This window comes from Sapajus apella, unplaced genomic scaffold (assembly GCF_009761245.1).
Source record: "Sapajus apella isolate SASKATOON/1434 unplaced genomic scaffold, GSC_monkey_1.0 scaffold61, whole genome shotgun sequence".
Lineage (NCBI taxonomy): Eukaryota > Metazoa > Chordata > Mammalia > Primates > Cebidae > Sapajus > Sapajus apella.
The window spans coordinates 4,933,165-4,948,011 of NW_022437001.1; the positions used below are offsets into that span (position 1 = coordinate 4,933,165).

Consider the following 14,847-nt stretch of genomic DNA (forward strand, 5'->3'; position numbering starts at 1 on the left):
TTTTTCCTTTCTTTTTTCTCTCTCATTCATTCATGAAAAACACTTATCAAAGACTGACACATAGCACTTGTCTATTATATTCTTTTTGACATTTAAAAAAGTTAGTCAGACATGGATCCTGCCTTTACAAAGTTTGCAGTTACCAATCGAAATGATGGAACTAAACTGAGCTTTTTAAATTTTTAATTTTTTTATTTTTTGGCTCTAAACACACAAAAATTCTACATTTAAAAAAGTTTTAAATATATAGCCAAGCTCAAAAGAAAATTTTTTAAAAGGCGCAAAAACAGGAAATTCATAGCCAGGGTGTTTTAAGGCAGAACTTATGCCACAGACGGCCCACAGACTATTAAATGCAGATATGTGCTTTAGGGGGGTGGGTATTAGAATACAAACAGGGAAAAGTGACAAGAAGTTAGACTCCAAAAAGGCCAGCGCCTGAAATAAAGCCCCCTGCATGAATCCAGGGCTTGGCAAAGATTTCATTCTCTGCTGACAAAGACAATAACACTAAACCAACAGCCAGTATGGCAAGGAAGCTGAAAGAAATAAGAAACACAAACCTGCACCACATCAAGTGTGGAGTCTAAATTTAAACTACATGAGTCTTGCAAAAAGTGTTTAAGCTGAGAAATTAGCATAAAAACTGCTCCAGAACAAGTAAAATGCTTATACCCATGACAATTGCAAATGCTAAAACTCTGTAAGAGTCCCATCCAGAAGCCAGAACCCATGGGATTCACCCAGAAGACAATACCTGACAAAACAATACATGTTAGATATGCATATTAGCAACCCCAAAATTGAATAAAACATCTGAAAGAAACTATAAAATAAGCATGTTTAATATCTAGATATATAAAGGAAAAATATGGGAAATCACAGAAATGTTTGAGAGAAAATTAAATAGTGCATTTTTTAGCTCCTCAACATGAAAAATACTGCCATTAAAATTAAAACACTATAGATATTAAGCAGTAGATTATATGGAAAATAGAGCTGAGAAAATCACCCAGGAATGCATTACAGAGAGAGAAAAAGCAAGAAAATATGAGAGAGAGGCTAATGTGGAAGACACAAGGAGAAGGTCCAACATACTGCTAATTGGAGTTTTAAAAAGAAAAATAACAAGAACAGGTTAGAGATGATACTTGAAGGGACGATGGCTAAAAACATTTTAGAACTGAAGGAATACTTACATATGCAAGTTGAATAAGGACACTGAGTCCTGAACAGGAGAAATAAAAATCAGTCTGTACCTCGGTACATCATAATGAAACTGCAGGCATCATACACATGGAGAAAAATTTTTAAAGCTTCCAAAGAGAAAAATGCAGGCTACCTTCAGGAGAATGACAATTAGACTAACAGTTAACTTCCCAACAGCAACAATTAAGGCCCAGATATAGTCAAATGCTATCTGCAAAGTACTGTGGTAAATCACTTTTCAAGCTAGAAATCCATAGCTTTTTAAACTATCATCCAGGAAGGAAGGTAAAATAAAGACTTTTTCAGACAAATTGAGACCAAAGGACATAAACTTTTTTTTTTTTTTTTTTCTTTGGGTGAAAGAGGTCTGCTCTGTCACCTAGGCTGGAGTCCAATACAATTTTGGCTCACTGCAACCTCCACCTTCCAGTTCAAGTAATTCTTCCAACTGAACCTCCCAAGTAGCTAGAACTGCAGACACCTACCATCATGCCCGTAATACAATAATTTTTGTATTTTTGTAGAGATGGGGTTTCACCATTTTGGCCAAGCTGGTCTTGAACACCTAACCTCAGGTGATCTGCCCACCTCGGCCTCACAAAGTGCTGGGATTACAAGCATGAGCCACCACACCCGGCTCCTGAACATTATCAACTAATCACTGCTGAAAGAATTACTAAAATACGTTCTTCAGTAAGTAAGAAATTGAACTCAGGAGTGAAGTGCAAGAAGTGAGGGCAGTCACAGAAACACTGGGAAAATCTAAGCAGACCTGGAATGTGTGCATCTGAGAGAAACTGCATTTAACAATGATGACTTAAGGTGTAAAAACAGAATGTACAGCTTCTAAATCCAGTAAAGCCATAAGAGAGGGGGGTTAAAAAGCTAGATCAATTCAATAAAAGGAAGAGGAGAAAGGAGGGAAAAAGGAAGGAAAGTAAGCTAAAACGGTAGAGAACATCCAAACTTGTCAGTAATCATGATAAATAAAAACAGATTAAACTGAGTTATTAAAATACAGAGACTCTCAGATTTTTTAACCCAGCCTTTTGTGTTTATATGGTATGTGTGAAATATAATCACATGGGAAGTTTGAAAGTCAGGATCAAAAGAAAGGTTGATGACACACCTCTCAAATTCCAAAGTGAGCAAGAAAAAGAAGCAGAGAGAAAGAAAAACAATGTGCAGATCAGACAACATTTTTAAGTCAAATTATTAGAAATAAAAATGGTGTTAGTGCGAGAAGGAAAAAATGGGGGAAATTGATAAAGATACGAAGAGTCAAATCACCAACGAAATCTCTTGTGTCTCAACTCTGAATGCCAGTTATAAGGAACCCATAATGAAACATAGCACGTGTTCTACCCAAATGATGAGTAAACATTTGAGAAAAAAACGTTGAACCTACTGTTGACGATGGACATGGAAACAAAAGCAACCATGTGCTACCCATTCAACCTCCCATCAGATGGAAAAAAAATGAAATTGGATAATGGCAAGCATTGGTGGGGATGTGGATGGAGTAAGGGTACACTCATGCCCTGCTGGTGGGAATGAAAGCAGGGAACATGCACCCATCTATGACTCAGCAGTTCTGTTTTCATTGTGTCCTATAGAAATGATAAGGATATTCCTTGGGCATCACTTGTGATAACAGTAAAGACCAGACAGCCCAGGTGTCCATCAGTAGTGGAATGGATAAGTAATTTGTGGTACATTCAAACAAATGAAGCTCAAAACAGTTAAAATGGATTAATTTAGTTACCTGTATCAAAAGTTACTGTTGAATAAAAATAAGTTGCAGAAGGATGTGCATATCTAATTTCAAATTTACATAAAGCAGTACTGTATCCTGTTTTTATACATACATACATACACACATCTGAGAGGAAGTGATAATCACCCAGACCGGGTGGTTCCCTTCTTGAAAGAGGAAGAGACGGATAGGACAGGGAAGAAGACTGAGTGGGCCTTAACTCTGCCGTGTTTAATTTTTAAAAATCTGATGCACATATGGCAAAAATATGTGTTTACATTGTTTATTTTGTTTTTAAACAAAAAAAACATTTGTTTACATTGTTAATTCTGTATGGTAGATCCAGAAGCTCCTGCTGTTAGCATGTGTGTGTTTAAAATATTTCCTTAGTTTAAAATGGTTTCTAGTTTATTAGGAGGAGAGGAAAAACATAAAATAATGCAGAGAACACGTGCTATGTTTCATTATGGGTTCCTTATAACTGGCATTCAGAATTGAGACACGAGATTTCGGCCAATTGATGGGAGCCCAAGAGTGCACCCTAAAAGAGAGATTCCCACATTGCTGTCCTGCGGATGCCGCCTGCTTTCAGTCACCCTTGGAAATGGATCCGCTATCCAGTCCGCGTTTTCTGTTTCTTTGGCCTTTGTCAAGTCCTTTCCCATTGTTCGCCAATACTGTCTCTTTCTTTTTTCGTTTTCTTTTTTTTTTTTTTTTTTTTTTTTTTTGAGATGGACTCTTGCTCTGTCATCAAGGCTGGAGTGCAGCAGTGCAATCTTGGCTCACTGCAATCTCTACCACCTGGGTTCAGGTGATTCTCCTTCCTCAGCCTCCCAAGTAGCTGGGACTACAGGCAGCTGCCACCATACCTGGCTAATTTTTGCGTTTTTTTAGTAGAGACGGGCTTCACCATATTGGCCAGGCTGGTCTTGAACTCCTGACTTTGTGATCTACCCACCTTGGCCTCCCAAAGTGCTGGGATTTACAGGTGTGAGACACCACAGCCTGCCCTCTTTCACCTTTTACAGTCTGTTCACTATGAACCAGTATTACCCAGGGTCTTAGAAAAGGTTTATTACTTTCAGGAAAAACATCTTTAAAAAAAAAAAAAAAAAAAAAAAAAAGTGATGCCTTGCTTACTTCTCAAGCAAAGAGAAAATTATGATTTCTTGTTATATAACATGGATTTTTATGGAAACATTTAGTGGATAGTGGTGTGAGGGGATTGTTGGCTGTGTGTGTGTGTGGAAGTATTTGTATATGTTGTGCCAAACCCCCCAGTCATTTTTTCTCTTTATCAGAGAGATTCCATTTGGCTTTCTCACCTTTTAAAGTATTTTTTAAATTTCCCTTTTAAAACATGTTGCTGTATATAGTTAATAACATGTTCCATGACCTCTATAAGGAAGGCTCATGCAGAAATCAGATTGGTCATCCGCATCCTGTGTTCATAGCATCTAGCCCAGTCCTTTCCAAATACTAAGTACTGGATATCTTCGCTGAAAAGGAATAAGAGTCTGTGGGCTTTGCCCCAGATCACAGCAGCTTCTCCACTTTGTGGATGGTCTCACTATAACACATCATAATTCTAATCAGTCAGTATTAGTCTTGACATAAAATGAACTCATGGCACACTTTGAAAAGGGTTTGTTTCAGTGCTTCTGACACATTCTCACAGGGTACAAGTAAACAGCCCAGCAGTATTGGTCTAGAAGCAATTTACCAATCACTGTGAAAGGCATCCAACTTGTCTTTAAAATACACATCTGCTCCATGTTGAAGCCAGAAGGAGAATTCTGACTCAGATCTCTTATTAAGCTGCCTCAGGCTGCCAGTCTGGGTTTGATAATGAATCTTGCATTCTCAGACATTTTCTTCTTTTCCTTTGCAGAGAGAAGATGCATCAGTCTGCCATGTATGAGCTATGCCAGGGGATGCACCAAATCAGCCTTCAGTTCATTCGGCTGCAGCTCACCTTTGAAGAATATACCATCATGAAAGTTTTGCTGCTATTGAGCACAGGTAAAATAATGCCCATCCTGGTACTTTTTCTATATTATCAGATCATCTTCCCCATAAGGCAGTAGCCTGTTTATTGTGTTCAGGTAGTCGGTACCAAAAACAAAAACAAACCAAACAAAAAACCACACTGAAGAAATGGGAATAAGGCTTTGACCTTTGATGAACTAAGTTACTTGCAAAGTATGAAGCTTTGGGCATGTAAAAGAGCATATCCCATTATTCCTTCATCCATCCAACCACTCAATGTTTATAAAGTGTCTGTTACGTGTATGGTAGGATTGGACAATTCAGGAAAAACAAGGGTTAATGAAGCACAGTCTTTATCCTCATGGAGTTTATACTTTAAGAAAAGTTCAAAGATTTTATTTTTTGAAGTGGAGTCTTGCTCTGTTGCCCAGGCCAGAGTGCAGTGGCGTGATCTCGGCTCAGGGCAACCTCCGCCTCCTGGGTTCAAGCAATTCTCCTGTCTCAGCCTCCCAAGTAGCTCGGATTACAGGCATGTGCCATTATCCTGGTTAATTTTTGTATTTTTAGTAGAGATGGGATTTTGCCATGTTGGCCAGGCTGGTCTCAAACTCCTGACCTCCAGTGATCCACCTGCCTTGGCCTCCCAAAGTGCTGGGATTACAGACATGAGCCACTGCGCCTGGCCAAAGGTACCTTTAATACATATGGAAAGTGGTTATATACTGTGATAGAGGTAAGGAATGTCATGGTGGTTCAAAGAAGGGAAGAGCACATTCAGTTCTGGGGACCCGGGAGGGATACATGGTGCAGCTGAATCTTGGAGGATTTTGCAGGGATTGTAGGCTGGATAGGAGGTGTGAGATGGCATTGCTGTGAGCATGAGTACGAATGAGTGCAGACCTGTGGGGAAGTCTTTATAGGCAGTAACACTTAGTTGCGGGAGGGGCGGTTTTACCTTCAAATTCTTTACCTATGTATTAATTTATTTTTTAAAGGTGTGTCAGGTTATGTTGGGTGGAGGAGTTGTGGGTAACAAGATTGGGATGTCAATTAGAGCAGTGTATTCAATGTCCATTGAAGAAATCTGAACTTTATTAGGTGGGCAGAAAGGAGGAATGCTGAAGGCTTTTGAGCAGTGGGATGATGGGATCAAAGCCATATTGTATGGCTTTATAAGGCTCTCTGGCAGAACAGATTCAAGAGGATAGAGACAGGGCGGGAGAGAGGCAGAGACAGAGAACTTAGCCCGACTGGAAGCACAGAGACCTGCTGGAGCCTGTGGAAATAGTGGGCCGGATTACCACGACTGCTAATATGATAGACAGGAGCAGGTGGAGTCCAGAAACATTTTAGACTTGGCCCTGGCAGCTGCCTGGGAAGGGAAGTAAAAGTGCTGTAGGTCAGAGTGACACAGGTTTTGAGCGCAAAGAAATGACTAGCCACAGCAGTGATGCCATTAATAGGAATGTTAACATCAGGACTTGGAGCAGATTTTCTGGAATGTAAAATGAGTTCTGTTTTGGATAGGTTAATTTTTTGATGCCAACTCTGTGTCCTGATAGAAACAGCCAAAAGATGGGGAAAATTGGGGACTGGGACTGTGAAGACAGGCTTGAGCACTGAGATGTACATTTGAATAACCTTATAGAAAATTGTAGCGTAATTCCAGTGGTGAGTGGGGTTACCGTGGTCCAGAGAGAGCCAGTGGAGTTGTGTTACGGGAGTGGGGCAGAGACTGCAGGGACAGAGACAAAACTGTCAGAGAGGTAGAAAACCTGGGAGAGTGTATGGTACTGGAAGCCAGGAGGTGAGAGTTTCCAAAAAGGGTGTGACTAACAGCATGGCTTCCACAGAGAAAGTTGAGAACCCTCACAGAAGGCCCCTGGAGTTGACCATTAGGTATTGGCAGGTGCCAGCATGCCAGGAACTTGCAGATTGATGAGAAGCTTTTTTGGGCTTCCGGAACCAGGTATGGGAGGAGAGAAAGCATAAAGCTCCAGTGGAGACAAAAGAGGACAGGACTGGCCTTGGCAAGGATGTGTGGCACCCGTAATTCAAACAACGGCACAGGAATTTTCCAACAGAGGGGAAAGAATTTGAGACAATCCCATCAGATGAGGGCAAGACCCAGAAAGATGACAGGAGACAGTCTGGAGAGGAAAACTCAGAGCCATGTGCAATGGCCACAGAGGAAACTGAGAAATGTTCTGGATGTCAAGAACCCGCAAGGATGCCAGGGCGAGTGGCATGGACTTTAGAGGAGGAGAGGGTGCCTAGTGACAACCTGGTGTAGCCACTCCGTGCCTTGCCCTTGCCATGGGCCCCTGAATCAGAGGTGTGAGAGAATGGGCAGTGATCAGTAAGTCATTTGGAGAAGAGGGGCAAGACTAGCCAAGGTGCTCAGGATGGAATGTGTATGAAGAGCTGCTGTTTCCAGCAGAGAGGGACTGGGTCGGGGGAAACTAAGCTGGAATCAGGTAGCGATCAGAGCAGGAAAAGGGATGCAGGGGTGACATGGGTAATAATCCTGCTTCACTTGTAATTTGCAAAGTGTTTTTCCATATGTTATCTAATTGAATGCTTAAAATAACCCTGGGAGATCGATAGCCCTCTTGTCAAGTTGACAAAACGGAGGTACTTCAGTGTGATTTGTTGAGTATCCTCCATGAGCTAGGACTAAAACCAACAGCTTGGAACTTGACCTCCAGTGTCCTGCCTGCACCCCGAAGAGCAGGGACCGAGAGGCTGAAAGGCAGGCAGATGGCAGGTGACACACAATGGCAGCAGCGAGGACGGGGTGTCCAGTAGGCAGAATCGCAGACTTCATAGCAGAGGGGGCAAACCGGCAGCCCTGGTAGGGAGGTGGGGCCAGCAGTTCACAGCTGTGTTTTATTTGGCCAGCACAGGTTTTTGGGGTTGCTTTTGGCCTTTGGTTTTATTTTCATTGAATTCAATTGCCCGGGGCAGGGCATGTTCTCTCCAGTTTGCCACAGGCCCCACCATTCCTCACTAATGACACCCAGCCCCATCTCCCGCAGCTCTTGTGTTTGCACCCCTCACCTGCAGGGTCGGCCCCTGCTCCACTCTTCACCAAGGTATCTGTTGTTTCTGACTTACTCTTTCTCGAGTATAACTTTGGAACTATAATCTTTAAATTCACTGAAAATGATTGTATTCCCCTTCCAAGCTAGGTTATTAACCATTACTGGTTCGAAACATATTTTGAAAATCATGACGAATGGATGATAGACTATAAATGAAACATTTTTAAAGTGCTTGTGATACTAATTCTTTATGATTGTTGACTACTCAATCTAAATTGATCTTATCCTTTTATATACTCAGCCTATAATAGATTCTGATATCATTTTGAAGCTGCTTGAATTAATTTATTAGCCCCCAAGTAGCTCAGTACTTTGAATTCTGATTTTTTTTTAATGCAGAAAAAGCAAAATAAAAAGGTAGGAAAACGTAAGTAAAGCGTTTTATGAACCATAAAACACACAGGCTCTAGTAAGCTTGTTTTGCTAATCTGTGATAGAACACATGAAAATGTTTCATCTCAGGAATGTCAAATGCACACCTGATGTCCAGTGTATCAAAGTTTTTTGAGACTGACATCAGAGGCTCTCATGTTCTTTCTGCTTGCAGAGGAAAGCAGACACGTCCACCTCAGTTGTCTCTTTGCTCTTCTCCAGATTCTGGATGATTTCCAGCAGCTCTGCTGCATTTAATAAGTAAATTCAGAAACTCTGGGCAGAACTCCAAAATTTGAGGTTTTGCTTAAGTTCTCTTTATTTGTGGGTTTGTTTCAACTTCTAAAAAATCTGGCTGGGAAACTGGTGCAATATATTTCATTTACTGCAATAAAATATAAGTATAATATTTGATACAAGTTCCTATAAATTTTAGAATTTTTGATCTACAACTATCAGAAATATGAATTTAGTTAACCATACATATACCAAATGGTACTGAAATATAATAGTGAAACTTATTTATTCTACTACTAATTTATCATGTATAAGATGATGTCCATATAAGTATCTATATTGAAAAACTAAACATTTACTTTGTGCAGTCTTATAACTTAAATGCTAATCGGTGGGTGGAAATCATAAGATATCTGCAAACTTTTCCTGTCTTTTAGAAACTTTTAACATTAAAATTTTGGTGGAAATTGGATCTATGGTTTTACTACTAACATCCTGGTTATTACTGTTCTTTACTTTTTTTTTTTTTTTACTATTAAAGTTTTACTTTAAGGAGAAAAAATACTATTTGTTATATAATGGACAGCTTTTAACGTTTAATGTGAATGTCAGATATTTTAAACCACAACTAATATTGTGGCAGCCTCAGGAATCTGTGCAGTTGCTATTAGGGATTTATTTTTCCCCCTCACAAAAATAGACTTAAACCACAAATCAAAAGTCTCAACAATTAAACTCAAGACGATTATTATCATAATAGTAGAAGTTAATTTGCAAGCTAATCCATGTCTTTTTGTAGGATAGCAGGGTTTATTTGGAAACAGCAACATGCCTGGCTTCCAGGGTTGCACGCAATACTCAGAACCCTCTCAAAGTGCTGATGACCCAAGTAAATAATTATTTATACCAGTTATGGGAAATTAGCAAATATATTGGGTAATTAAGAAGTGAAAGTAAGAGCAGTTTCAATACCAGAATGTTAATATCCGAAGATGAATTTTCATTAGATGTTTATCTCCTAAAAATAAAATTCTAGGTGATTTTCTTTTTCAGTGTTAAGGCGTAAACATACTATTTATTGGCCGTAGTGGGAAAAAAATGCTTAAACTTTGTCCTACACCTGGACTTTATTTATTAATAAAGTATTTTCACAAATGTCCTGGGACCTGCCTCTCAGCAGGTCACAGAAGCACTTGATAAGCTTACAAGTCCTGAATTTCAAAGTATTCTTTTTAAGTGAATTTTTTTAAAAAAAATATGAAAGCTAGCCGCCACATGAAAGGAAAGAAGAAAATATTATCCTTAGTTTTCTGCGTTATCAAAGATACAGATGAACATGGCGCATTCTCTTTGAAAGTTTTAAATTTTGCCTTACGTGCAGAACCACTGTTGATGTTCCCCCTCCCACACATAAGCCAGTGTACAGACTCTTCATGAGGTTGTGCTGGGAAGTCACATGCCTCAGTGGTCATACAATCCGGGTGCAAAGTGGATAGAAAGTGCTGCTTTGTAAGCAGTGTCCTCCCCTTCGTAGATGGCCAGTTCCCCTGAATGTCTTTAATATTTGAACTTATTTCTGAGGTATTGGCAAGTTAGGATTCAAAAATACTCTGATGACCGGCCACAAGGCAGAGTGGCCTTGTGGTCGAGAGGCAGGCTTTGGAAACAGACAGACTTAAGTCTACACCGCCCCTTCTCTGCCATTTTTTGTTGTGTCCATGGGCAAGAGACTCAACCTCCAGTCTTCAGTTTCCTCATCTGTAAAATGAGAATGATATAACAGTTATGTCATAATATTGGTGTCATGGTTAAGTGAACTAGTCTGTGCAAAATATATGAAAAGACACATCTGATAGTTGTTCTTCTTTGTGTATGTGCATGTACAAGTATTTGCCAGTAGACAACCGCCATATTTTTTCACAAATGTAATTAATTGAGATTCAGTATCTAACCTCAGAATCATTATATGACCTTACCTGCTAAAATGCTAAAGTTGTTTTCCATCCTGGAAATTTACATGTCTGTTTTAACACAGTTCCAAAGGATGGCCTCAAAAGCCAGGCTGCATTTGAAGAAATGAGGACAAATTACATCAAAGAACTGAGGAAGATGGTAACTAAGTGTCCCAACAATTCTGGGCAGAGCTGGCAGAGGTTCTACCAATTGACCAAGCTGCTGGACTCCATGCATGACGTGAGTAGAGCCCCTCCTTGGTTCCTAAGTGAAGGATCAACAACCACATGCACTCTATTGACCAAAGGAAACAGAGACTGAGAGTTTTCAGGGTGTCATGCCAGATCCCTGTTGACCCCAGTAAGGATGTCACCATGCCCCAAGGGGCTGAAGAAGAGACCTGAAGCCAGGAAATGAGACATAGGGTTTATTGGGTATTTACATACCGGATGGTCCAGGAGCAGTGCATTTATTAAAAACATGCAGGTTATATAGCATTTTCACCTAGCAACCTCCATTTAACCCATGACAAAGGACCTCAATCCCCTGGACAACCTGCGTTCCAAAGAATGGGCCATCCAGGGATTCGGATGTCCTCTTCAGATAAGGAGTGAATCTCCAGGTTGGCCACTCCCAGATTCCTTAGCTTAGAACTCCGAACACATATTCTTCTTAAACCATAGGATCATTCTCAGGGTATGCTTGAGTCAGGTGCATCTGCCACACACAGGGCTTTGGGAGGAATCAGGGTAAATCATCTGGTGGAAAGCAGCAAGAGTTAAAAACTGAAGAAGGATTTTTTTTTTCAAATAACCTTTGGAACAAACCTCATTTACAGCAGAGAGTATGCCCTGGACCAGGGAAGGCCCTCAGATTTGCTACAGGTGTCAGATTGAGTTTCATATTTTTGCTTGCAATTTAGGAAATGTTTGGTTAATAAAAATGTTTGCTTTAACGTTGCATAAATAGAGTCCATCTTCTATAACTGTTAATCTAATAACCCAATCTTTCAAAAACATTATTAGTGGTTCAGGGCCAGCTTGGATCATCTCAATCTTTGCCAACTTTTGAATCCTATATTCATTATTCTTCATAAGATTTACCTTTCTTGTCTTGTGTCAATACAGAAAGGAGATTTTAAGCTTGTTTCGAATTTAATGAATTATAGATATACCCAAGGTGCTTTTAGCAGTTTCTACAAAATATTGATTTGGATAACTAGCTTTATATGTCATTTAAAATATGCTTCTTGTTTCATTTTGCAAGCAGCGTCTCCAATTCTGGCTGAAAGAATGTTGTACGCAGTCGTGCTAATTTAGTTCTTCATATTTGCGAAGTTTCCATACTTTCTTTGGAAAAATTTATTGCCCAAGTTCAGCCTGCAAGATCTGAGTAGTAAACTCTTTTTAAAATATGTTTCTTTTAAGGAAAATGTTGACAGGCTTGATGACCAGTCAACATGTTATTATTTATAATAACACAATAATTGTGTTATTTTGGAATAATGGTCCATCTTTTAGAAATCCCATTATGACAGCAGAATGTTCTCTCTGTGGTAACTAATGGCATAAGGTTGATTGATAAAAGCATGTCGCTTCCCAGTGTTTTATACTGAGACCCTGTGTATATCATTTACCTCTGCTTTCTCTGAACTTCTCACGTGACAGAAGTCAAATTCCCACAAGGCGAATTCAGTGATAAATAGTTTTGCTAATTGTTGGTGGCTTAAAGAGTGTGGCTTAGTGGAAAATCTTAGGAATAAGAGATGATGGTAAGCAAGGCTTTGGGGAACACAGCAAATTATGCTCTTCATGACTCACACAAAAGGAAATGCAGGGAACTGGAGCAATGTCTTCCCACACATTTTATGTTGAAACCACAGATCCATCTACATGAGAGCACATAGCAGATTTACCTTCTTCTGTTAATTTTGTGGAAAGGCCCTCTGAGTAGTGAATAGAATGGGGGTTTTGTGGTTCTTTCTTCAGTTCTCTTATTTGTTCAGTTAGGCACAAGTGTAGTATCAAAATTCATGTGATTATAGATGAAACATTCTAAAGCAATTTCCATGTAATGAGACTGACAACAGAAGTTAAAACTTGGTTTTTCAAAAGCCCTTCAGAATTGACCTTCCTTAAGCAGTAAAGCTCAGTGGAAACACTAAGAGGCCTCACTTAGTGGTCCATGAGTCAAAACCTCCTTTGCTAGTTTTTGTTTGTTTGTTTTCACCAGCACAGTGCTTGGCATAGATAGGAACTCAATGAATAGTTTTTTGAATGGCTATATCATAAATGCTGATTTTATGCAAAGTTTCCCAAAGTAAATTAGTATCTTTTGGGGATTTTAAATTGAGGTATAATTGATATACAATAAACTGAACAAATTTAAAGTACACAATTTTATAAGTTTTGACTTATATACACACCTGTGAAATTATCACCCCAATGAAGATAGCGAGTATATCCATTACCCCAAAAGTTTTCTCCAGCCTTTCCTTAACCTTTCTACCTACCCTCCTCCTCAGTTGCTTTCTGTATTGCTTCTGTTAACAGAGATTAGTGTGCATTTTCTAGTGTTACATATAAATGTAACAATGCAGTATGTAGTCTTTTTTGGTTTGGCTTCCTTCACTTAGCATAATTATGTTGAGATTCACTCATTCCATCTCATATATCAGTAATTCAATAATTTGTTGTGTTTTTTATTGTTAAGCAGTTTACCATTGTATGGATTTTCCCCTAGTTACTTTATGTAGTCACCTATTGATGGTTGTTTGTTACCAGCTTGGAAGCTATTACAAATAAAGCCGTGCTGAACCTTTATGTACAAGCCTTTGTACGGACATTTACTCTCTCCTTTCTTGGATGAATGCCTCATAGTGGAAAACCTGGGTAATATAGCAGGTATATTTTCATATTACAAGAAACTGCCAAACTGTTTTCCAGAATGGTTGAACAATTCACTACTCCCATGAGAAGCATATGAGAGTATGGATCACTCCGCACACTTGCTGACTCTTGGCATGATTAGTCTGTTTACTTTCAGCCATTCTAATAGCTGCAACAGTGATATCTTACTGTAGTTTTACCTGGTATTTCCCTAAAGATTGATGATGGTGAACATCTTTTCATGTGCTCATTTATCATCTTTATGTCTTCTTTGGTGAAGTATCTGTTCAACTCTTTGGTTCACTTTTCATAATTGGGTAATTTGTTTTCTGATTGCTGAGTTTTGAGAGTTCTTTATATTTTCGGGTTACAAATCCAGATATATGATTATTTTCTCCCAGTGTGGCTGATCTTTTCATTCTCTTAGCACTGTTTTTAGAAGAGCAGGAGTTTTTAATTTTAACGAAGTCCAGTTGATGATTGTTTTTGGTATGGGTCATGCTTCCAGGGCTGTGTCTGAGAAGTCCTTGTGTAAGCCAGCGTCACAGAGCTTTTCTCTGTGTTTCCTTCTAGCGTCACTGTCCTTCATTGATAGCCTGTGTTTTGGAAACCATTTTTTCATGGTCTTTATTCTGAGTACTTTTGGTTGCTTCAATTCATCTCACTCCACCTTGGTTAGAAGAAGAATACCACTTTTTAAAAATTATTCTAATTATTTTAATTCTAAAATATTTATTTTGAAATATCAAAAATGTCTGATCTGAAAGGTGGCCCGACAGAAGCATCTTCAATACTGTATTTATATTCTTATTCCAGACAGAACACTGAAAAATGCATTGTAAGTCTAGAGCGACCTTTCTAACATTCACACTTACTCAGACTTGAGACTGCCTACAGCTTTTTTATTAGAGTAAATTAGTGAATCAACATTTGTGGAATTTTCTTCAAGGGAGCAAAGAACTTCACAATGCACTGGCTGTACACTCAGAGCCTAGTTCTGATCGCCTTGTGGAAAAAAGAGCATTTGTTTCTAAGGGTTACACAGATAAGAACCTTTGACTGTAGATCAAAGTTCTGCTTAAACCGTGTGCGTAGTATGCCAGCTCCCAGGACACATCCACACCGCTCTCAGGACACGTCCACACCGCTCTCAAGACACGTCCGCACCGTTCTCAGGACACATCCACATCCACACCGCTCTCAGGGCACGTCCACACCTCTCTCAGGACACATCCACATCCACACCTCTCTCAGGACACATCCACATCCACACCGCTCTCAGGACACGTCCGCACCGCTCTCAGGACACGTCCGCACCGCTCTCAGGGCACGTCCGCAC

General features: G+C 39.6%; 1 protein-coding gene across 2 annotated transcripts in view; it reads left to right on the top strand.

The window, feature by feature from the left end:
- NR3C2 (nuclear receptor subfamily 3 group C member 2) overlaps positions 1-14,847 on the top strand; it is a 357,173-nt gene that overhangs the window by 317,132 nt on the left and 25,194 nt on the right. For both annotated transcript variants that reach the window (XM_032246540.1, XM_032246541.1), the window contains exons 7-8: positions 4,857-4,987; positions 10,703-10,860. In XM_032246540.1, the coding sequence (XP_032102431.1) occupies positions 4,857-4,987; positions 10,703-10,860 (289 nt within the window). The remainder of the gene's footprint in view (positions 1-4,856; positions 4,988-10,702; positions 10,861-14,847) is intronic.